This window comes from Sitophilus oryzae, unplaced genomic scaffold (genome assembly GCF_002938485.1).
Source record: "Sitophilus oryzae breed Bouriz unplaced genomic scaffold, Soryzae_2.0 scaffold_302_pilon_pilon, whole genome shotgun sequence".
Classification (NCBI taxonomy): Eukaryota; Metazoa; Arthropoda; class Insecta; order Coleoptera; family Curculionidae; genus Sitophilus; species Sitophilus oryzae.
In genome coordinates this window covers 2,234,694-2,260,160 of record NW_022146866.1, presented here as the reverse complement: position 1 = coordinate 2,260,160, position 25,467 = coordinate 2,234,694, and the positions used below count along the sequence as shown (strand labels likewise).

At 33.7% G+C, this 25,467-nt stretch overlaps 1 protein-coding gene across 1 annotated transcript; it reads right to left on the bottom strand.

Moving 5' to 3' along the window:
- Window positions 1–1,433: 1,433 nt before the first annotated feature.
- LOC115884597 (homeobox protein Hox-C8-like) lies at window positions 1,434–24,525 on the bottom strand. The gene is made up of 3 exons (XM_030903226.1): window positions 24,107–24,525; window positions 8,267–8,424; window positions 1,434–1,668 (listed from the first exon to the last, which is right to left on the bottom strand). The coding sequence occupies exons 1-3, from the start codon at window positions 24,507–24,509 to the stop codon at window positions 1,573–1,575; spliced, it is 657 nt and encodes a 218-aa protein (XP_030759086.1). The 5' UTR covers window positions 24,510–24,525; the 3' UTR covers window positions 1,434–1,572.
- Between the last annotated feature and the right edge of the window lie 942 nt (window positions 24,526–25,467).

The window sequence follows — 25,467 nt, the reverse complement described above, 5'->3', positions numbered from 1 at the left end:
AATCCCGCAAATGCTGGATCCCGCAAATGCGGGATCCCTCTGAGATTCCGCGGGATCAAAGTTGCGGGATTTACCGTGCGGGATCCGCGGGATCGACCCATTACAACTGGGTAACCGAATCGATCTCGATCAGGGTCAAACCGTTTCGTTCCGGGCCGATGCGTGGACGGTCGGAACCCGGGGGATTCCCCTTACGGCTTGGCCATTAAAAATAAGTGAAACAAACTGGTTACTTGTTAGATTTCTTTCTGGCGTATGTGCGTAAGTGAAGAAAAGCGTTTAACTAGTACTGGTGGACAATTTCGTCAAATAAACTGCCGGACATATGTAATTATCGGGACAAGCAAAATTTTATTGTAAATTTTTTAAGTTAAATAGGTATCTCTGGAACTAAAAAAAGATTTTGTGATGCGGTTTGGATCATCAGTCAAATATAATTTATGGTATTAACAGTATTAACATAAAATTTCATGTTTTCGCCAACTATTATTAGAGCATAATAGATTTTATTCGCCCCCGCATATAGCTTGATGTGACAAAAAACATTTTTTGGGAGTTATCAACTTCGGAAATTTTTTTTTCTCAAAAAGTATGCGCGGTGGCGTTTTTTTACAAGAGTCAAAAAATGTAGTACATACTAGAAGGACCATTCTACGAAAAAAAAACGGTCATCGGTTGAGTTGGAAAAAATTTAAATTAGAATGTATGTAGGGGTGGGGGTGGTTTTAACCTTTCCCGTACTTCTTCTTGATTTTTGTGAAAGTCAAATATTAAAGCACTTAGCAAAACCTAATTCAAATCTTAAAATATCTGAACAAAGCACTTTTGTATAGAGCTAAATTGTGTTTAATGAACTTATTTTGATTCCAAATATACGTAGTAGTTCTATGACCACGGAATATTGGGACACCCTGTATGGTGGAAATTATAAATGTGTCGAAAATTCTATCTTATCTTAGCTCTTTGATTATTTATCTATTATCTCTCTTTTTTAACTAGATATTCACTGTACCCTGTACTTCATCAGCGTTATTCTTTTATTATATTAATATTTATTTTAAAATTTAATATAGAATTCCTATGTTTTAAATCTACTAGGTATAGATTAGAGATGACGGGAATTTGACAGGAATCTCAAAAGCGAAAAAATGCTGGAGCAGCATTCCATTAATTATTGTTAAAAAAAAGTTAATGTGCGCGCTCTATTGCTCGCATATTGAAAAAAATATTCATTAATAACAAAACTGATATATGGAGCTTTTTCTGAACAGTGCGTCACCCTGTACATAACAACCGTCATCTTGTAAAGATTTATATTCAGATACATTAGTTATTGTTATTATCATAATAATGACGGCATGGATATCTAAGGTTTTGGGAGATAGAATTAAAGACATCAACAAAATTATAATAATTATTTATTGGAAATCAACAATTTGACCACTGCAGATAGATGATGCCAATAAATATATAATTTTAATTAAACCTACACACATACATTTTATATAAAATTATCATTACAAACTTAAATTTAAAAGATGTTACATTATTTATATACATACAAGCGCTTAATTAACACTTATTTTTAGCTTTAAACAATTTCTTTGATATTTGGCCGCACCTAGTACGTTTCCATTTCATCCTTCTGTTTTGGAACCATACTTTTACCTGTAAAAAAAAATTACTGGTGAAAATTTTTACGTCTGTAAAAATAATTCATATTAATATAGAACCGCTCTATCAGTCTGTATGGTATTTACGAAGCAGAATTTCCAAACAATAACGATATAAATAAATATCCATACCATCGAGAAAAAAAAACGGCGTCAAAAGATGGCTGGGGAATGACAATCGATGATAATTTTGACGAAGTCAAGCCCTAGACGTCACCAGTTTTATTTTTACGAGTACATAGAGTAAAAATGATTTTTAAATGGCGCAATTCGAGAAAAATATTTTTTTTGGAAATAGAGATTTGTTTGTCTGGGAACTGGGAACGTTCTATTCTTTTTTAATTAAATTTTAATTATAAGAAATTAGTGTTAATTTTGACAGGATTTATGTCAATAGAATTTCTGGGGTCCCTATTATCAGCATACTTTTTCCGCGCGAAAATTGCACTTCGATTAAAATTGGTACATTTCTCCAAAGTAGCTTTCTCGATGTTATTTTTTTATTCAGTAATTAACAATCACTAAACAACGAACTTCCTCATTTATATTTTTTGTCGTTAATAGGGGAAAACAAAATGGGGTTCCATATTACCACTGTGTTACCACCTTAGATTGTTACCACCCTTCCTCTACTTATACAGGGCCCGGCAGTAGTGCGTCGGGCATCTTAAAGTTATGAATTTTGTTTAAGTGCAGACCTAAACTAGGTATGTATTAAGATATATTTCAGGAAAATATTTTAATCTCTACAGGGTGGCTCAAAAAAGGGTGAGTGGATAAGAATGATTTGTTTTAAATTGAACACCCTGTATATTATTGCATTTTACGCTTCCTTTTTGATCACTTTACATAATCCTAAAGTATTATTAAGTATGTTTTGATAGTTTCCAAGATAATAAATAGGTAAAAAAACTATTTCTTTCAGCCTTTTTTCAAAAAATTATTAAAAATACAAGAAATGTCCTAAAATCAAACTATATTAGAATTTACTGTAGTTACTAAAAGGTCACTTTGCCACTTAGGGTATTGTATTACAAGTTTGTCGATTTACCCAGGTAAAATGTTCTGAAAGCGCTGTAAAATATGGTATAGGAAGACGATACCGGTAATATCGGTAATCGTAAAAAATAAATATACACTAGGCTAGAAGCCAGAAGCTAAATTAGCCAGAACTTGAAACGTGTTAGGCCGGTGGCGAAGATTTACTAGCACTGTTCAGTGTTCAGTTTCAGTTGACACCTTTATTACTATAGTAATAGATCTATTACAATATTTTCTTCTCTAACGCTATTAAAATATTCATAATTTTTATTATTGTTTGGAAGGAATTAGAGTAAATATTTCAAAATAGTGTTATGTTTTTCGTCGGTTCCGTGTGGAAAGAAAGTCACAATTTATTTAAACACTATTTATTTAACACTAATTAACAAAAACAATAACGATAAAAGACTTATAGAACTATTTACAAACGATTTATAACTAAGAATTTATTTTGAATTTTAGCGCGTCAACTGCACTGGTATATTTATAACTGCCCTCTCTAGGCCACAGCCGCCGACTTTTATACCAACAGCAAAAGAAATCTAGAATAGTCCATAGATCGTTAGGTGCATAGAGAAGGTTTTGAATGTTCTCGTATGTACTAGTCCATTCCAGTGGGACTCGATTCTTCTCGAACGAATGAATCATTACGGTGTCTATTCTTTAATGCGATGTTAAGGTCATCTGAGGGCGGGACATATAGTTAGGTTAGGTCGAGTCCACACGGGTCCGCAACACTGCCCCCTTCTTAGGTACATGCTCGTCCCGAGATGTACACGGTGAATGAAGGTATTTGCAAAGCTGGCCCTGGTACATTGAGAAGTCTGGTAGAAATAGCAGTCTACAGTTTTCTCTCCCGATCTCAGCTTTGGGTTGTAGCAGCAAACGAGGATCTCGATTCCCGTAAATCTGAACAAGACTTCAATCATGTTCCGGATTGTACGCCAACTCAAACCATCGAGTCCACACGCCAGCTTCGGAATGGCTAATCGTGTAATGTTGTTGTTTAGCAGGTTGTTGTTTTTCTTGACACAGATGACATTTCTTGGGGCTAAGTTTCAAACCAGAGCTCCCTAGTCGCTTGAAAACTTCTTCCAAATTCTTCAGATGATCGTCAAAGGATTTCCCAACCACTATGATGTCATCCAGGTACACTAAACAGGTTGTCCAGGATAGTCCCTTTAACACAGACTCCATTAGTCTCTCAAAGGTAGCTGGCGCGTTGCACAATCCAAAAGGTATGACGGTAAATTGCCACAGTCCGGAGCCCACCGAGAACGCTGTCTTCTCTCTGTCTTTCGGCGCCATGTCGACTTGCCAATATCCACTCTTCAGATCTAACGTAGAGAATATCGTTGACCCCGCCAGCGTGTCTAGAGTATCGTCTATCCTCGGCAGGGGATAACTATCCTTCTTGGTAACATTATTGAGCTGCCGATAATCAACACAGAACCTGGTGGTACCGTCTTTCTTCTTTACTAGTACTACCGGCGATGTCCACGGGCTGTTAGATGGTTCGATGACACCCTCTTCTTTCATTTCTCGAAGGATTTTATCAGCTTCTTCACGTTTGGCGAGCGGAAGTCTTCTCGGATTTTGTTTGATTGGTCGTGCATCTCCGGTATCAATTTTGTGTTGTACTAAATTGGTACGACCTCTCTGTCCTGCTTCTCCTTTATCAAACACATCTTGATACTTGATTATCAGGTTTCTCAATTTTCTTCTATTTTCGGGAGATAATCCTTTAACGTTTACTAACTCCTTCACCATTTTGTCCGGAATTTTTGAAGTCGAAACTTTGGAGGCTTCCACGCTTCGAACGACTGAGGAGACCGAACAACAGTACCCTAAGAGGGTTCCCTTCTTCAAGGATACAGAATAATAATTCGTGTTCATTACTCTCACCGGTACAGTTTTCTTCGCTCGTAGCAGGGCTTTTCCAACAGCGATCCCTCGTCCTATTTCGCTGTCATGGTTCCTTGGCTCCAACAGAATAATACTCCCATTATTCATTTTACCTTCTAGGCAACCATCCAAAAATATCTCACAGCGCTCAGGGATCGAAACATCTTCTGCTACCACCACGCGAAGCGTCTCCTCACATTTTCGATGCAGAACCACTTCTTCTTCATTTATTTTCAAAATTCCCTGTTTGAAGTTTAGTTCAAAACCTCTAGTGGTCATAATGTCCATTCCGAGAATAAGTTCATCTTCGATATCTGCTACTAACACTGGATGTTCAAAACTGGTGCTCCCAATAACAAAATTAATGTTTACTTCTCCATGGACAGCAGCGGAGCCCCCCGTAGCAGTACGTAGTACGCCATTGTGTTTATCATTTAAAGCCATTGTGTTGTTTTAACCTTCTTCGATGTTTTAAGAATGTCCGGTCTGATGATAGTTTTCGTCGCACCTGTATCCAACAGCATAGTCCGGAACTCTCCATCAACAAAACCATCCACAAAAATGCTGTTGAATTTGTGTTGTAGCGAGGCGACTTGAGCAGTTTTCATTGGGGCATGTTGGGTACAGGTCGACGTGTGCCCCTTCATTTCGACCCTTAGTAGTTTTCCGACCTCGACGAAGTCGGTTCTTCGTTCTTCTCCTTACAACGGCTTCGCACGTGTCCTACCTGTCCGCAGTTCCAGCAACGAATCGGTCCCTTCTTGCCCATGTACTGATCCATTACTTTCCGAACAATCCCTTCCACGGATTCGTCGGAACATTCGTCGATGGCCCGTACTCTTCCTAAAGATCGAGAACTTTGTTTCGCGGCCTCGAATTCTAGGGCACGTGCTAAAGCATCCACCAAGTGCGTTGGGTGGGCTAGGAGAAGCGCTTGTCTTGTCTCGTTGTCACGTAAGCCGTCGGAGAATGCCTGTACTGCCAACCGCTCCATAACATTCTCGGGCGTAGCAGGGTACGCAAGGCGAACGAGACGGGCTACATCGGCTTCAAACTCCTGCAGAGACTCATTTGCCTTTTGAATGCGATTTTTTAGCTGGGAATGATAGACATGTTCCAAATGAGCTTAGCCGTACCTCATTTCTAAATGTCGCACAAATTGCTGATAATCTCCCTGTTCCGATGGTGACAGTGTCTGCAGGATATCAGTCGCATCTCCTCGCAGTGCGATAGTCAAAGCAGTAGCTTTTTCAGCAATTGTCCAGCCCTTCGCTCTCGCAGCGGCTTCAAATTGGCAAAAATAATTGGCCCAAGCGGTTTTTCCGTCAAACTGCGGAGGTTTCATAACTGATTTTGAGGCATACCTATTTTCGACTAGTTTCGGTCCCTCCGATGTTTCTTGACATTTTGGTGAATTCGACTTCGCTATTTCTTCTTTTAAAATTTCTATCTTTCTGTTTACATCGTCCTCAATTTGTGTTATTTTGTCTTGTAGCTCCGTTGAATTCTCTATAATCTTTTCTTCTAATTCCTTGTTGTATAAACTTTCTTCTAAATTAAGTATTTTATTATTAAAGCTGGCTTGTATGTCTTTAAAATTTTCTGCAATCTTATCTTCTAAAATATTCATTTTATCATTTAAAGTTTCTTGCAAATCCAGGGAATTTTCCATAATTTTATCACTAATTTTCTCTTCTAAATTAACTTCCAAGTCAATTATTTTACTATTTAAATTGTTCAAGTTGTCGTCTAATTTTTGTAAGAACGAGTCAAGGTCACCTTCCAGCTCAAAGCAAAATGTGTCAGGATCCTCACCTTCCTCAACCAAAACGTCTCTCAGTCTGGCTTGTAAAATACTTTTCTTTCCATCTGTTTCGCATTCCCTCTCTTCCAGTACGCATTTTAATTACGACACTTTCAAGTCTTTCATCAATTTTTTCGGAGCCATTGTCTGTCTTCTAATTTTTGAGAATTCTCTGTGATTTTATCACTGCCCTCTCTAGGCCACAGCCGCCGGCTTTTATACCAACAGACTTTGAAAGAAAACTTTCGACCAATGTGCATCACTACCAGTCATGACCTATGCATGCGAAACCTGGACACTTTAAGTCGCACAATACTCAATGGAATGAAATATGATGGGAATAACCAAAAAAGACCGTAAAAGAATAGAGTGGACTCGACAAAAAACCCAGGTAATAGATGTCATCCACAGAATCAAATCCCTCAAGTGGCAATGGGAAGGACACCTGGCAAGGAAGACGGACAACTGATCAAAACCTGAGATTCTGAGATGGGACCATGATATTCGGAAATTAGTAGGGATAACTTGGGCCCGCATAGCCAACCATAGACAACAAGGCCCAACTACAAAGAGAATATCTAAATATGTGAGGGAGGCTACACCAAAATTGGAAATGGTTGAATAAGCTGAAAATGATGTTGATGGTGATAAAATAGGTTAGTCTCGCACCAGAATTCGACTTGTTACATTACATAAGAAACGAATAATTGCCAGCCACACAAGTTCCAGTACACTTGTGCAAGTCTAGTTTAGAACGTGTGTGAAGATTTTATAGACTTGTGCAAGCCGCAGGAGAGTTTGAATTTTCAATTCCGAGACTTGTCCAAGTCTAGATTGCGCTAAGTCGCTAAACGAAGTTTTTACCACCTAGGCGGCTACAGACGTTCATGCATACTTGACAAGTGTACTTGTGCAAGCGTACTTGTATAAGTTTGCATTGACTCCACACAATACAAGCGCACTTGAATTGTTTTACTCTGGTTTTAAGTAGATAAAAATGGACGAAGAAGACGCGCTAGCTCTTGCGATGTTCGTTATTCTGCTTAAACAAAAAGAAAAAAAGAAAACCCGTCGATTTTGGTGCAAAAACTGCCTTCTAAAAAGGAATATTTATTCGCGTACTAATATTTTAAACGAATTGAAGTTTTACCCTGCTAAATATTTGTTCTTAAACTGTTTATTTTTTTACAATCGAATCGCGGTTTGCAGTTTTATCAGTTGCTTGCAATTTTGTAATTAAACTTTTATATGCAGCCTTGATTTTACTTCCCATAAACTAAGAGATTCTCTATAAATACCAATGAACTACACCAATACCTTGCGCATACTTTTTTCATGTTCACTAGCCATTTTTATCTATCTTCTGGTAACAAACAAATAAGAAACGAGCAATAAACCTACTAAAATCAACTTTAGGCTTGCGCAAGTTTGATACACACGTTCATGCATACTTGTGCAAGTCACTGGGACATGAAGAAAATTCGTACAAGTCTATGCCACTTGCACAAGTTGAAATACTTGTACAAGTTTGTTCCTACACACGTTCAAAATTCTTATACAAGTACGCTTGCACAAGCACACTTACTTGTCAAGTATGCATGAACGTCTGTGTCTGTAGCCGCCTAGGAGAGAAAAAAAAAGAATTTGTGCAAGTCTAGACTTGCGGTAGAATACTGGAACGTGTGTGGTTGGCTTTAGTGGATACGCAGAGTTCCATGAAAATTATGGTAAATCCACTGGCTGTCTAATGAATCTAGGCTGTAGTAGATACATACGCAATGTTATTTACATGGCGTCATAACGTCATAACGTTCTTAAATCATCATTTGCGGGTATCATTTACCTGTCTTTCAGTTAAATCCAAGGCCACAGCTATTTCGTATCTTCTCAATCTAGTTAGATAGTTCGAATTGAGGAATTCTCTTTCCAGTTCTGTAATTTGGGATTTGGTGAAAGCGGTTCTTTCTTTTCTCTGTTTCCTGGCAAGCCTGCGTTTGATTTCTGGAAAAGTAAAAAAACTTGTTAAAGTGTTGCTTATAGTGTGCAGTTTCAATGCTTTTATTTGAGGAGAGCTATGGTCAGGTTCTCACAGGAATTTTATCTCTAATTAATCTCTCATAGGAATTGGCCTCAAATCCAAGGAGACAATAGAGAAAAGGAGATATATCCTCTATTATAGATCCGGGACTTACGGGACTACAACGATAAAGAGGAGTTAAAGAAGTAGATAAAATAGGTATCTGAACTATGGACAAGTTCCTCGACTGTGAACTACTATACATAAAATACATATACATAGTAGTTCATCAGATATCAATTATACCCAAAAGATCGAGTTTACTATAATAACAGCAAATTATGAGTAATAAACCTCATTAAGAAAAAGCTAAACAGCTGTTTCTTGTGCAACAAAGAAATCTTAATAGATGAAACTGGATTAAATGCCAAGAAATTGGAATTTTTAAATAAGCCATTTAGATCAAAGAAATTTAGCCGCGCAGAGATGCAGCCGTTCTTTATGTGCGAGTGAAAAATTAGTTTAGCTCCGTCAAATAGTTTTGTAAATAATGCCGTCTGGTTAACTTCCAGTTAGTCTACAGTCAATTTTTTCCAAAGCTTTTAATTCCACGACTTGTCTATTTTTTTAAACACCAATCGGACATATCGTAAATAAAAATAAATATATTTATTTAATTTAAGCATGCACGAAATAGCCTTTCTTATTTAATGGAGCCTTACTTAATAAATATGTAAATAAACAGTGGCCGGGCTTTTGTGGCGTATAAAGCCGGAGGCAAATTATACAGGGTGAGTCTTAAATAAGTGCAAATATTTTTAGGGGTAGTTTATTTCGACCCGAGAAACCCGTATGTGAGGTTGTTTTCGCGAAAAAAAATTGAATATTTGGAATTTTTTAAATTTTTAGTTAAAAAACATATTATCTTCATAATATGACAACATAGGTATGTAGTAGATTAAATTTACAAGAAAGAAAACCCAGAAAAGATCCAGCAGTTCTCAAAATGTAAGCGGAAAATCAATTTTTTGGAAATTTTCAAAGTAAAATATCTCGGTTATTTTGGACTTATTTGAAAAACGGTAAAGAGAAAATATGTGTCGTTCATCGAAATCTACTAGGCCTGAAAATATTTGCACTGATTTAAGACTCACCCTGTATAGGTACTTTCTTTAGATAACATAACTCTAGATATAGTACGTCTCACGTAACTATTCATCGTTTCGACATTTACACTTGACATTTGATTTTGTGGTAATACTTTCACTCGAACGAAAAAAAAAACCGTGTATAAAAATGTGTTCAGTAGTGGACGCTGCGTTAGTGCGTTACAGCCCGTATTAGAAATTATATTATTGTTTTTTTTTAATATTCCATCTAGTCTTTAGACTAGAGCACTTAAGTTTTAAGTTATGCTCACTGTCCACGGAGGCGTAGCTTCATAGACGCTTCAAAATACGCCGTGCAGCATGTGTAGCTAAGCTCTGTCCTCGAAGCGTATTACAAATTACAAGCGTACCATTTCATCTATAGTCTGTCCAACGGAAGGATCCCTGACAGTGACAGATGTATTTAGGTTAAGTGGAAGAGCAGCTCACCGGACGTTGTTCGGTAAGGGCTGAAGTTCGCCCTTGTTCTACTTTTAATAATTAATATCGTTAAAAATTGTATTTTTGTTTACTTAGAACAATAAAGTCATTATTATTATTATTATTATTATGTGTCCGTGAATTCAATTCACAAGCAAATTGTATTTTGTGTCAGTTTTTGTATATCGTCTGTCGAAGTCTTCCCTGACTCGTTGGACAGACTTTATTTACGAGATTACAGACTTTATTTATTTATTATAAATTTATTTTATATACTATATCAGACGTCGCAAAACACGGCGATTATGGTGGGAATCAGCCGGGGCAAAAAATTGGTAGTAGCGCCCCCTCTCTCCAGCGCTTGAAATAAATTCATTTAAAAAACTTACAAATATCTAGATATACAGTTCATATCAATTAAACTTTTAGTCACGTGATTAAACTCCGGTCAAGCTTAATCACAGCGTTGTCCACTTTTACATATTTTCTTTTAATAAAAATATTTTAGGTAACAAAAATAAATTAATTATAAATATATAAACAGTTATTATTTACATCAATAGAACTCACCTTGTTAACAGCACTTAAGACATAAAGGACCATTACTGCTGCTTTCCCATAATAAATTTGCGATGAGTTTGTTACAGCTATTAAGCTATCTTGTACACTTCGCACTAAAAGAGCTTCTAAAAAGAACAATGTTCGACTGCAAGGTCTGCTAGTAAACATTTTCGAGCTTATAGTATCAAAACACTATTTATTTAAACTAAAAACTCGTAATACAAAACTAAAGTATTAAAACGAATGACAATGTCAGGAAATAAATAAATAAATGCGGCAACTTGACATTTTTTTACAGCAGAGCTACCACCTGAATCCCCAGCGCGAAATTTAAATTCCAGTTAGTCAGCACGGCGCCGGCGTCGAATATGTCCTTGGTTGGCAACAATGAATTTAAATATCGCGCTCTCGATTACGTAACTAAAAGTTTAATTGATATGAAATATAGGTAGGCATTTTTCGTAAACGGAACAGTTTAGACTAACTGGACGTTTTAAAATTAAATGAATACTTGATAGAACGTAAGGTGCATACTAGGCGCTTTGTGGGGCATTTTTTTTCATTTTCAACCATATTATATTATGATTTTGGCGCCCCCTGATACTGGCGCCCAGGGCAGGCGCCCCGGTTTGCCCCTCCTTAGATCCGAGGCTGGTGGGAATAAAATAAAATGGACAATGGACAAGTACATAATATATATTTTCTATTAAATCATTTGACATTAGTCTAGCTATGCTTTTAATTATTTTAAATTTATTTAAAAAAAATCTGTAAATCTGTAAATAAAAATATGTAGTGCTTTAGCTTTAACTTTCAATTCATATATAGAGCGCTATTTTCTAAACTCCATATCTTGAACCGCTACTGTCTTGTGGTATTTAAGTATTAATATTTGCTATAATGTACATGACAAATTTTACTTCTTTTGTATTGGTGGAAAAACCTACATATACATCTGAGTAATCAACGTGTTAACATAAAATGTGTCATTCGCCAAATATAATGTAATAAGATGACTAATTTATTAACTATACATATAAAAAAATTAACCAGATATTTCTGAATCACAAGTACTATAATATTTTTGATCCAATATCAGAGTGCCACCGCATGTAAATAAAACTTCTAAAAAACTTATTATTATCTTCACAACCAATTATCTGTAGAATTGATTTTTTTGGCAGATAAACCATTTCTGTTAAGAGTCCATTTCACTAGTCCGAAAAAGTAGCAAAATAAGCGTTCGGCATTTAACGTTTTATGTAAAACTGGCTAAATATTTTTACACAAATAAAGAAGGAAATTAAAGATAAAGGCTTATACTATATCCATATTGTAGCACATTTTTAGAAAACTTCTTTATTTTTAAGATTTTGAAGGTCAAACATCAACAAAATATTCCTTATGTTTGGACTAAATTTTCTCGAAAATAAAGACATAATTTAAAACTCCGTTACAATATGGAAATAGATTGAAGTTTTGTGATTACAGCGATATATAATTTGTATGGTTTTGTAACAAATTGCTCGCTATTTTATGGCAAATGCTGAAGCTCTGCAAACCTTAATCAAGCCTTAATCAAAGCACGTGTGTTTTAAATTTTGGGTGTGGCTTAACACGACAAGATCGAGCTAAGCTTTAGGCAGATTTCTAAAATATAATATATATTTGTTTCGGCCACACGCATTATTTAAATGAATAATAATTTTAAAAAGCACATTTTTTGAATAAAACGTTTTCCATGAAATTCTCTATCAATAAATTTCATATACTTCGTTATCAAACCGTAATCCTGTAGATTACTTAAATACCTACAAATTTTCTAAAAAAATAAAAAATAACACATTTTTGAACACAACAAAATAATATCAACTAAACAAAACTAGAAAACGTCATTTTTCTTGCATCACAAGGAAATAAAAATTAATACGTAGCCAAGAGTCATAATTCAGGATTTCTCTGGGGGGTGCCCAGTAGTACATGGGGGGAGGGGCACCCACGGGCGCCCTTGTAGTTACGCCAATGGCCACACGCCCGCTTTACCCGACCCCTGAGAGCGACCCGAACAGTACGGCGTAATAGATTCTTAAATGAACCACTTTTCTGACATAAAGTGATCAAAATTTTAACGTCTATATTAACAGCTAAGTAACGCTGACAACTGACCTAAAGGCGGGTCACTGAAGAGTTATATTTGCTATACGATTCTTTATTTCAAAATTAATCAACGAACAAAAGATTAGAATAAAACAAAATAAAAACGAGTGCAAGTGTAGTAGCTATTTGAACATCTTGTTTTTGACACACCCAAGTAATTACAGTTGGGGGTTGGAACCTTTGATGTTACAACCAAGCAACCTAACGAAATAGTCAATCTACTTAAAAATCCGATATGGTTTAATATGAAATTGTTAATTACACCCGGCCCGTATACCAAATTTAAGCTTTTTATAGTCTCTATTTCTTAAAGCTTGAGAGCACAATACCATTATTATGAATGGAAAAAGCGTTTATCCTATGCCAAAAGATGGGATCAATTTTATTTTAAGGGTATATTATAGGGGCCTATTATATATTATATTAAGGCTGTATATATATATATATATATATATATATATATATATATATATATATATATATATATATATATATATATATATATATATATATATATATATATATATATATATATATATATATATATATATATATATATATATATATATATATATATATATATATATAAAATAAACTGCAGCACTATGGGTTCAGGGATCATCTCTCGAATGGTTTAAGTCGTATCTGAGCAACAGAAGTCAACTTGTGAGGGTGGATACCACGTTGTCTTCTAGCAAGCCAATAGAATGTGGAGTACCACAAGGCTCAGTACTAGGCCCTATTTTGTTTCTTCTTTTTATTAACGACATTGCTAACATAAACATCAGTGGCAAAATGTCTTTTTGCGGACGACACTAGCTTCACTTGGAGCAACAAGGACATCACGGCACTTCATAAGATTATATCAAATGACTTAATCACCATTAAATCTTGGTGCGATTCGAACCTCCTGAGTCTCAACATTTCTAAAACTAAAGCTTTGTCGTTGCAACAACAAAAAACAAACTCGTTGCAGCCTTTTGTACTTAACAACACCACCATTGACGTCGTCAAGTCTGTAAAATTCTTAGGGCTTGTTGTGGACAATTCTCTGAAATGGGACATACATATCGAAGCTTTGTCGAAAAAATTGAGCTCTGCCTGTTTTGCATTAAGGTCTGTTTCTAAGGAGCTTAACTTGTCAGTGGCTAGAACTGTTTATTATGCACTTTTTGAGTCGCATCTCAGGTATGCCCTTCCATTCTGGGGTACGTGTTGTGCGACTCAATTTGACCGCATTTTCAGGCTCCAAAAGAGAGCTGTTCGATATTCACTGGGACTAAACAGCAGAACTCATTGCCGGGACTTTTTTAAAAAATTAAAAATATTGACTCTTCCTTCCTTATTTATATTTGAATCCGTTTGCCTAATACGTAAACATGTATCAGCTTTTCAAGAAAGGCCATCTCACACTTATCCACTCAGGGACGCGGAGCAAGATCTTTATCTACCTACCTCACGCTCAGAGTTAGTTAAAAGTTCAATATTATACAACTCGAAAAAAATGCACAATCACCTGCCATTTGAAATCAAATCCATAACATCATTTTTTTCATTTCGCAACGCATTGAACTCTTATTTACTAGACAAGGCTTTCTACGCCGTAAATGAATTATATTTTGAAAATCAAATTTGATCTTGTAAACTCTGGTCTAATGTTTGCTATTGCTATATTTACTAATGACATCGAAATGAGTTTATTTAGAGGTCATTGATATTTTACAAACTAGCTAAATATTTTTGAATATTATTTTTATTTTTTGTTCTTTGACATTATAAACATTTATAAATATTTATTTTAACAATAAGACTGACAATATTATTTGTATAATGTTTTGTATTTTTCTTTTGTTTGTTTGTTTGTGTACCTTGTTTTTTTACTTTGTTTGTTAGTTTACCTTTGTCTATAAATTGAAAAATTTTTTGACAATAAAGGCATTTATTTATTTATTTATTTATATGTTCCAATGAAATTCAGATAGCTTTAACACGTTTGTCGATGAACACATCCATTCATGAATTTTTTCACACTTGGTTATTTATACCCTGTATAATAAAAACAATATTTTTTCATTCTGTTTTCGAAAATAATGGGATGAAAATTTTAAACCTGTTGTTTTTAATTATCTCCGGTAGAAATAAATTTAAATCTGGAAGTAAACAATAACAGAAAGGTCGTATATTAATGGACATCTATTTTTTTTGGAAAAGACGTGTAAAGTTCCGGAGAGTTTTTAATTTTCTTTGGAATTTTGGTTTTAAAGAAAACATTGCCAGTTCAAAAAATAAAAAAGCTCTTTCTCATGTGCTTTATCAAATAAGTACTATCCAAACAAGGGTACTATTCAACTATTCTTGTAACTGAAGATATACCTAATTAAAATGCTTATAAATATTTTAATCTAATAGAATAGTTAAGGATATAAAATGATAATGAGTGAAATACACTTTTTTGGAAAATTTTTGAATAAAAAGAATAAGGAAGTAGTGTAATGCTATCCATGTATTCACGAAACTCCATTTTTGACTGTTAGTTTAACGTTTCATTTGACACATTTGAATTTGATTTCTAAACTTCCAAAATTCCATTTTTTTTTCCAGATTCCAAAATTTTTAAAATAAAAGTCGATAAAATGAAAACATAATGAAAAAAATACTGAAGGATAAAATTAATTTTACTTTAAATTTAAAATATGCCAAAAGTCGTAACCGAATACGATATTTTTAATCCTGAATTACTAAAACTCCACCACCGAGGGCTTAGCATTCTTTAGCACTGTGACAAATTGGTTCAAATGAGGCGATGAGGCGTATAAAGAGGATTTAAAGGGATTTTACACTTAGGAAGAACGATTCCACTGTGGCAAAATAAACAAAAATATTTTATGAACAGTAGATAGCGTCTTGTGTGGTCTACATAATAAAATTTAAAACCTGTCACTTCTTAGAAAAAGGTTTAAGTATTATTATTATTTTAACAGACTGGAGCTAGATATGAGCGGAATTATTGAAATACTTTTGTAACTTTTTGTGTTGCTTAATTATGACGAGTGCTTAATTACGACTATACAGTATGTCTCCGGATTGTCTTTACAAGAGGAAAAACTTTTTTATTAATGACATTTTGAGAAAAATGTATTTTTTATAGAAAGTCCTACAAATCAAAACGCGTTTTAATATAAGTTCGATTTCATTCATAGATAAATTGTTATAGGTAGAATTATAATTAACGTCATATTTTTTGCTGTTTTAAGATCTTAAAGAAGCACAAACTTTATTTAGTTCAATGCTAGCCAAAGGGTGATAATAGTTATCAGAAAATGTGATTTCGGTTCCACTTTTTTATCGAACGGAAGATGCCGATAGCAATATTTTCATAGCACTCTTCGTTTCTGAGCTACAGGGTCTTTTTATCTCAGGGTTTACTACAGGGTCTGTATCTCTGTTATTGTTAAAGGTATCGAGAAGGTGGAAACTGTTTATTATAGAACTTTTTAAGTAGAATACAGTGACGTAGTTTGTTATATATATATATATATAGATATGAACTAAAGTTATATTTTCTTAAACGGAACACCCTGTATATTTATAAATTATATGATCTGGCTTGCCATAAGCTTCTAAAATATATATACTGGGTGTCCCAGGCTGAGCGTGCATTAGAAGTTTCTGGAGAACCACAATATCTAGATCGGACATTTTTTGCACATCATTCTTTTACAACGAGATCTATCGATTAAAATATTTTCAATATGGCGGCACTTCCGGAAATACCGGAAGTTGACAGCATCTTTCTTATCTTAAATGGGTACCCCAATTTTTTTATTATTCATTTAAATTTTCTGTAAAATTTTATGAATTTTGATATCAAACACTCCAGATCTAACACTAACCGTTTTTGAGAAAAAAATATTTAAAATTTTTAGAGGAAAAAAACTACCTGTCAAAAAAATTTGTATAGCCTAAAAGTCAAATTTAATGATTACCACAGTCACTGTGACATAAAAAGAAAACATGTAGCTATCTATTTCAAAAATTAAATTGTTCGAATGTGATATAGTAATGACGTTAGCTGTCATTAAATTGAGCGATTAAAAAATTATCGTAAATCATTTTTTTCAAATGGAATCCCATTTTTTTTATTTCACTAGTGAAAAGGTTTTCCAATTCGTTACATTTTGAGTATACATGTTCCTATACATAAAATAAACCGTTTTTAAGTTATTTAAGATTTAGTTTGAAAACGTATATTTTCCTTGATTTTATCTAGATTCCTTTGACAGTAAGTGTCAATTTGTCAGACAATTTATTTCAATCTATCAAAAAACGAATTATTTGAATTTTCTCCATTACAAATACTGCCTGCCCTTAGGAGTTTAAAAAGTGTATTTATAAAAATATATCTCGTATTTTCGCTCTTTGGTGATATGTAATAGTTGATATTATTAATAATATACCGTATGATCGAAAAAAAAACAGTGCAAAGTTGGCTTGGAAAGATAATCGATAAAATACTGCTTTTTGAACAACGTGTCAAAATATGACATGGCCAGATCTTGTTTTGCTTGACTTGCACTTGACGTTTAAAGTCATAAGCTACTGGTTAAAATCAAGAAAAATATATGCTTTAAAACTAAATCTTAAATAACTTAAAAGCAATTTCTTTTAGGTATAGGAACATGTATAGTCAAAAAGTAACGAATTGAAAACCTTTTCACTAGTGAAATAAAAAAAGTGGGTTTCCATTTGAAAAAAATGATTTTTGATAATTTTTTAATCGCTCAATTCCCTGATAGCTGCCGTCATTATTATATGACATTCGAACAATTTAATTTTTGAAATAGATAGCCACATGTCTTCTCTTTATGACACAGTGGCTGTGGTAATCATTAATTTTGACATTTAGGCTATACACAAATTTTTGACAAGCAATTTTTTTCGTCCAAAAATTTTAAATATTTTTTTTCTCAAAAATGGTTAATGTTAGATATAGAGTGTTTAATATCAAAATTCATAAAATTTTATAGAGAATCTAAGTGTGTAATAAAAAATGGGGGCACCCATTTAAAATAAGAAAGTTGCTATCAACCTCCGGTATTTCCAGAAGTGCCGCCATATTGAAAATATTTTTAATCGATAGATCTCGTTGTGAAACAATGATGTGCAAGAAATTTCCGATCTAGATATTGTACTTTTCTAGAAACTTCTAATGCACGCTCTGCCTGGGACACCCTGTATATGACTCTATATTTATTTTCACTATTTACTGCAATATTTAAAAGTTTTTATTAAAGATCATATTTATTAGTAGGCCATGATTGATAATAAAAGAAACTAAAGAATTATTAAAAGTGTACTGTTATCTGTCTCTTGTTTTATTTTGGGGGCCACTAATATATTAGGGGAACTTAAAACTCTCTACCGCTATTTGTAAATCTCGGAAACTATCGTACCGGAACTTTTAGATATTCCTTTAGCTAATTTACGTGAAACATACTCTCAGTAAGATGAGGCTCCTCCTCATAACTTCGAAAATATTAGAATTTTGTTAAATTATTATTTCTCAAATCAATGAATTAGGATTTGTCCGTTCTCGATTTCTGATTTTGAAGATTTTCGAAATATGAAATATATCGTGGCAACTACCACAATCTCGAACACCTAGAAAATGCTTTAATAATGCAAGCTTTTAGATATTTGCAAACTTATTCCGTTATAATAAATTCCGTTATAAAAAAAAGAAAAATATACTCCGAGATTCCGTGTAAAGTTCGCAGAAGCCCTGGGGCTATATTATTACATTACTCTGAGGAAAATAACGAAAATAATCGATATTTTTGACTCCGCCCCGAAAGGTTCACGATTTGTCCTCCAGTTGGCAGCACATTTTGTCTAGTCGGTTGGGCAACTTTAAGAATATATAAACAAGGCTAAAAAGTTCTACAAGAATTAGTTTTCACCTTCTCGATATCATCCACAATAACGGAGATACGGAGGTTGTGAAGAGGGGTATGACAATTTTGTTTACATCAGCATCTTCCGCATGACAAAAAAGTGGGTTTGTGCGCACTGCATCCTCCTATCTTTACTAATAACGGAGATACCATATGATTTTAACCAAAATGGGACACCCTGTAAACAAGAGCCTGTAGTTAGTTACATTAAAATTTACCCATTATACATTTAATCAGATAAGAATCAGTGGCCTTGATATGGTTTAGAGCCAGTCAACATCTTGGTCACTCTCAAATTGAGCTGGCGGTTGTCTTGTAGCAGAGCCATCATAAAGAAGAAAAGTATCGTGGGGAACAAAGGGTGCAGAGGGCAAAGGTTTGACCAGAATTAAATCTAAGATTCCGATGAGCAGTGAACCAAGCGATACAATGACGCTTTAGAATAAACCTAATGAAAGATGCGTGGAATTGCGACCTTTTGACACATTTGTTTAGAAAGTAATAGATTGATTTAAGCCTTAGGAGTCCATTTCACTAATCCAAAAAAGTAGCAACGTAAGCGTTCGGCATTTAACGTTCTGTGTAAAACTGATTAGGTATGTTTACACAAATGAAGAAGAAAATTAAAGATAAAGGATTATAGGTACTATATCCGTATTGTAGCACATTTTTAGAAAACTTCTTTATTTTTAAGATTTTGGAGGTCAAACATCAACAAAATATTCCTTATGTTTGGACTAAATTTTCTCGAAAATAAAGACATAATTTAAAATTCCGTTACAATATGGAAATAGATTGAAGTTTTGTGATTACAGCGATATAAAATTTATATGGTTTTGTAACAAATTGCTCGCTATTTTATGGCAAATGCTGAAGCTCTGCAAACGTTAATCAAGCCTTAATCAAGGCACGTGTGTTTAGAATTTTGGGTGTGGCTTAACACGACAGGATCGGGCTAAGCCTTAGGCAGATTTCTGAAATGTGATATATATTTCCTTCGGCCACACACCCGCTTTACCCGACTCCTGAGAACGACACGAAGAGTACAGCGTAATATACTCTTAATGAAAGAATGAGAAAATTTAGTTTATTTCTTTTGAAGACGCATAAAATTAGGGATTCATGTGACCACGTGCACTTTTTTAAGAACCGCCATGCCATTGCTAAAAATAATATCAACAAATATATATCAAACTAGTTAATTAAGATTTAAAGATATGCAAAAACGAACTATCTATAATTTATACAAAATCTACCTTGCAAGGCCCATAATTGACATTAAATAAGGAAAGTGTACGCGTTAAACAAACACTAAAGTATTTACTGCTTTTCCCATAGGTTGATAGATCGTATAGCGTGACCTGAAACAATTCTTTATGTTTAGACTAGTATAGAGGTGAAGCCCAGGTGACATTTACTTTATTTTTACTGTAGGTTGCAAGATAAATAAAGTGGGTGGATGCATTAATCCCATATTAAATCACGGTACAAAGTTAGGTTTCTACGTAATTGAAAGAGATACTCAGAATTGACATAAAATGTTTCACAAAAAATTAAAAAAAACTAATTATTAATATATCATGCAATAATGCAGTATTTTAATTGAGTTTATTCAAAACAAGAACAATTTTTTTCGTAATTTTTTACAAATTAGTCGTTTCAATTAGCGTAGAAGTTTGTTACTTTAATTTTCAATTAGTAGCAAAAGTTATCAAACTTTTAACTTTTTCAGTAAATATACTTCAAAATTTGCGAGAAATGTCATTTTCGTCTTTGATTATCTTCCGTCAAGAGAAATTGTGGTTGGAAATCAAAAGTTGATTGTTTTATAAGCTAAATATTAGGCTTTCTCTATGGATACAACTAGGGAATGGAATCCCGCAAATGCGGGATACCTCTGAGATTCCGCGGGATCAAAGTTGCGGGATTTACCGTGCGGGATCTGCGGGATCGACACATTACTACACAAACCCGGGGGATTCCCCTTACGGCTTGGCCATTAAAAATAAGTGAAACAAACAGGAGTTGTTAGATTTCTTTCTGGCGTATGTGCGTAAGTGAAGAAAAGCGTTTAACTAGTAGGTACTTGTGGACAATTTCGTCAAATAAACTGCCGGACATAATTATCGGGACAAGCAAAATTTTAGGGTAAATTTAAAGTTGAATATCTCTTGAACTAAAAAAGATTTTGAGATGCGGTTTGGACCAGATTTTAGATGCAATATTGTGATTAAGATGCTATGTAGTTTTCACTAAATATATTTAGTGAATTCTCGTGTACAGGGTGTTTTATAAGAGTGTGAAAATTTGGTCAAGAATCTTTTTTACCGCAAATTTACAATTTTTAAAAAAATCGAAATTTTTACCAAGTACGACTAATCTGTATTGAAATTAGAAATAACAATTTGATCGGTTTTTTAATTTTTTTTTGTTTTAAGGAAAATACGACGTTTTTTCAAAAAATATGCATTTTTAGTCATACGTATGGTCCTAAATGGTACAAAAAGCTTTGTACATTCTGCATATGCCAAAAAATTATTGATATAGAGTGTATCTAAAAGCAGATAACTAACACAAGTTAAAAAAACTTCAACATCAGAATAATATTTTTATATGTATATAAAATAAATAGATAAATTATAATAAAATGTAAGCTTATTTAATATATTTTTTGAACACTCTGTATACATCGGTCAAAATTTCTGTACAGCTAGTTTAAGATACACGCTATATCAATATATTGTGGGCCTATGCAAAATGTACAATGCCTTTTGTACTATTTAGGACCAAATGTATGACTATTGTTTCCAGTCCCTCAATTTTGCGGATCGCGGGTTTGCGGGATTGAGTTTTTAGTGCGGGATTGCATTCCCTAGATACAACTGAAACTGACTATAAGCAAGGATACAACTTTTAAAGCAAGCTGTTGCTACGATATTCTATTAATTTTAATTATGTTTTTTAAACATTGTGAATGATCGTAAACTAAAAAGTATAAAGTGTAACTGAAACCGCTAATTTATCCACGCGAGGTTTTGAATGAAGGTTAAAACGAAGAATAACAGAATTATTCATTAAAAGCATATACCGTATGATCGAATAAAAATGGCCTCAGCGATGGCTATGAAATGAAGATCGCTGTCATTTTATATGTAAAATTAAATGGGAAATGTCATTGATCGTCATTTCCAAGCCAACTAGACGCCATTTTTTTTCGATCATACGGTATTTTTAAAACAAGTAAATCTTTTAAAAATATATTTTTCTGCCAATATTATAATAATAACTGAAATACTTGTTTGAAGAATGATGTCTTAGTAGAGAAAAATATTTTGAATAGAAGCATATATTATATTCAAGAATTTTAATTTTCTTGGTTTATAATACGTATTATTTATTTTAAAAATATTGTTTTCCTGTGCACTTACAAAAGCAATTGATCTGCGACATTCGCACAGCAATTTTAGCGAAAATCATTTTTGAAGAAAGATCGTAATTTTGTTTCGCCCTATATAATCAAATAACTTTGTAGGAAAATATATGGTGCAATTTGTTTTCTTTTATTTATTTGCACACTATACAGGGTGAGTCTTAAATAAGTGCAATTATTTTATGGGTAGTATATTTCAAAACCAGAAAAACGTCTATAAGGTTTTTTCGCGAATATTGTTTTTAGAATATTTGACATTTTTTGAAAACATTTTTTTTTGGTTAAAAAATATAATTTTTTCATAATATGGCAACATAGGTAGTAGATTAAATTTACAAAAAAGAATTACGCAGAAACCCAGAAAAGATCCAGTGGTTCTCAAAATGTAAGCAAAATTTCTTTTTTAATTTTCAAAATAAAAAAAGGTGCCTGGTGGCGTAGAGGTACTTGCTCTCGTCTACCAATCTCAAGGTAGTGGGTTCGAATCCCACACCCGGCATTTGATCAGCCGACAATTTTTATTAAAAATAAAAATAGTTTGGGTACCTAGGTCGACTCAGCCTTAAATGAGTACTTGGGATTCACAATCCTGAGGTAATAATAGGCAGTTGAAGCGTAGTGCTAGCCACATTACCTTCCTTGTATACCGAACGGCTCCAGTATGGCAAGCTCTACCTTGCTACTCCCAAGGCGTTAAACGCTATATACGGGAGCTATTATTATAAATAAATCTCCGTTATTTTGGACTTATTTGAAAAACGGCAAAGAGAAAATATGTTTCTTTTATCGAGATATACCAGCCCCGAAAATATTTCCACTTATTTAAGACTCACACTGTATAAAGTATACAGGGTGGTCCAAACTGTATTCCGGAAACTTCGGCAACATATTCTGCAGATAAAAATAAGTAAGAAAGTTCGTATAAATGTATGTCCTAAAATGGCTTAGGAGATACAGGGTGTAGTAATTTCATTTTTATTTCGATTTTTTTCAAAAAATTTCTGAAGTAACGTCAATATTTGGATGAAAATTGGTATCTGGGAGTTTTTTGACATGAGAAATTTGATTTTGATGCCAATATGACTCCTATTTGTAGGGGGCGTCATCTACATGTATTTTAACTGGTTTGAACAGTAATAATGTTTCGTCCGTATCTGTATAAAACTACTAAGTAAAAAAATATACATTTACGACATTTTTTACGGTAAAAAGGTAAAAAGGTCTCTTGGGAAAAATCGGTACGAGTATTGGTTCTCGAGATATTTGGAATCGAAATTATCAATACCTGTCATCACTGACATTAACACAATTAAACATGTTGACTAAATATTTATTAGACTGATATCATGAATTCGAAATGTTTTAGTACTAAAAGTTCAACAGAAATTGTTTTATCATCATTTCTTTGCAGAAATATTTATGATTAATTAAAAAAAAATTCCCGAATTTGTTATTTCAGTCAAATAACTATCTACTCAACGTGTTTATTTTTTGTCAATAATGACATGTATTGACTGTTTCCATTCTAAATATCTTGACAACAGTTGCTCATAGCGATATTTACCAAGAGACATTTTTTACGTAGAAAATCACGAAAATGTATATTTTTCCACTCAGTTGTTTTATACAGGTACGGACGAAAAGTTACTACTCTTCAAAACAGTTAAAACACATGTAGGTGGCGCTCCCGACAAATCGGAGTCATATTGACATCAAAATCAAATTTCTCATGGAAAAAAACACACTAACACCAATTTTAGTCCAAAGGTAGACAATAGTTTAGAAATTATTTGGAAAAAATCGAAATAAAAATGAAACTTCTACACCCTGTAACTCCGAAACTAATAATTTTAAGACCTATATTTATACGAACTTTATCACTTATTTTTATCTGCAGAATATGCTGCCGAAGTTTCCGGAATACAGTTCGGACCACCCTGTAAAAATAAAATAGAATTTTTAATACGAAGCTTACCGTTATCGCTAGAACTCTCCACCGAATGAACATCAACAAAGGCTTCATCACCATCAAGGTGAAATTGTTGTAAACCATCTTCAGTTAATTCATTATATTCTCCACAACTCCCCTCAATTTTTTCCTTATTTTCACAAGTTTCCTCCCACCTAACTTCGCTTCTATTTCCACTATTACCCCAAAACTCATTATGACAAGGTTGCTTTTGCAAAGCATAGTATTCTGCACTGTCCCCATTGAAAACACATTCAAAACTACCATAGAAATTTGGATTTAAGTAAAATATCTCGTTGTGAACATAATTTCTATCGTGGTAACATAAATTAACGTTGTTTAAGCTCGCACTTTGATCAAAAAACGAAGGATTTGGTTCCGTTTTGATACCAAGCGATGTACGATGCATTTTGACAAAGAGAAGATTCAGGAGCTGGTGCTATGACGCTGATTTTTGTTAAACTAATTAAGAAAACGTAGTTTTTCAGGACGGGATGTCGTCTTAATTAGCATTTCAGCTGACGGTTATCTTTTCAGTGGACCAATGACGATTTCGAAACATCTTGTGGGTGGATGTTGTCACAGACACGAGGGGTCGGGATTGGCTGGGAAAATAAAGGACCCGGTGCCAGGGCTGTTTGAGATTAAGACTCGTAATATATGGTAGTGAAAACATTATCTTTTTTATTTTTAATATTCTTACACTGTGTTGTCTACATGTCCAGATAATTTGATATGTTATAGTTAAAGTGTATGTTTACTTGCCTTTAATTAATTAAAATGCTGCTGCTAAAAAGTAGACACTTTTCACAGTACAGACAATAAAATATTAATATAAATAAAATATGTAACTTCTGCAAAACAAACATATTTCAAGCCATTTTGTGATTTGCGTTTAGATTAACTTTTGTTGTTAAGATATGTGCTACATACATTTAAACTATACAATATAGATTGTTTACGATAAAGATATGTTATAGTAAGTCCGCGGTTACATTGGACGCGGGTCCGTGCGTTTTTTTAAACGTGCGAGCTCTGACGTAATTTAGTCGCACGACTATTTTATTGTAGTGGTTACATTAGATGCGCGTTCATGGTGTCCTATGTGTCGAGTTTGTCAAAACGAACGCCACTACTTTGATGCTGTCTGAGGATTTAATGTTAAAATAACTACTTATGAACAGAAGAAAATGTTGGGTAAATGATTTATATGCAAGAAAAGGAAAAGAAAATAAATATGTAAAATATTTGGTGAATTAAAACAGCAACCGGTCAAATTTTTTGAATATTATAGAATGTTTCCATCAACATTAATATATCCTAAATAAAAATATATAAACCTGGTATTCAAAAATATTCAAATTTTT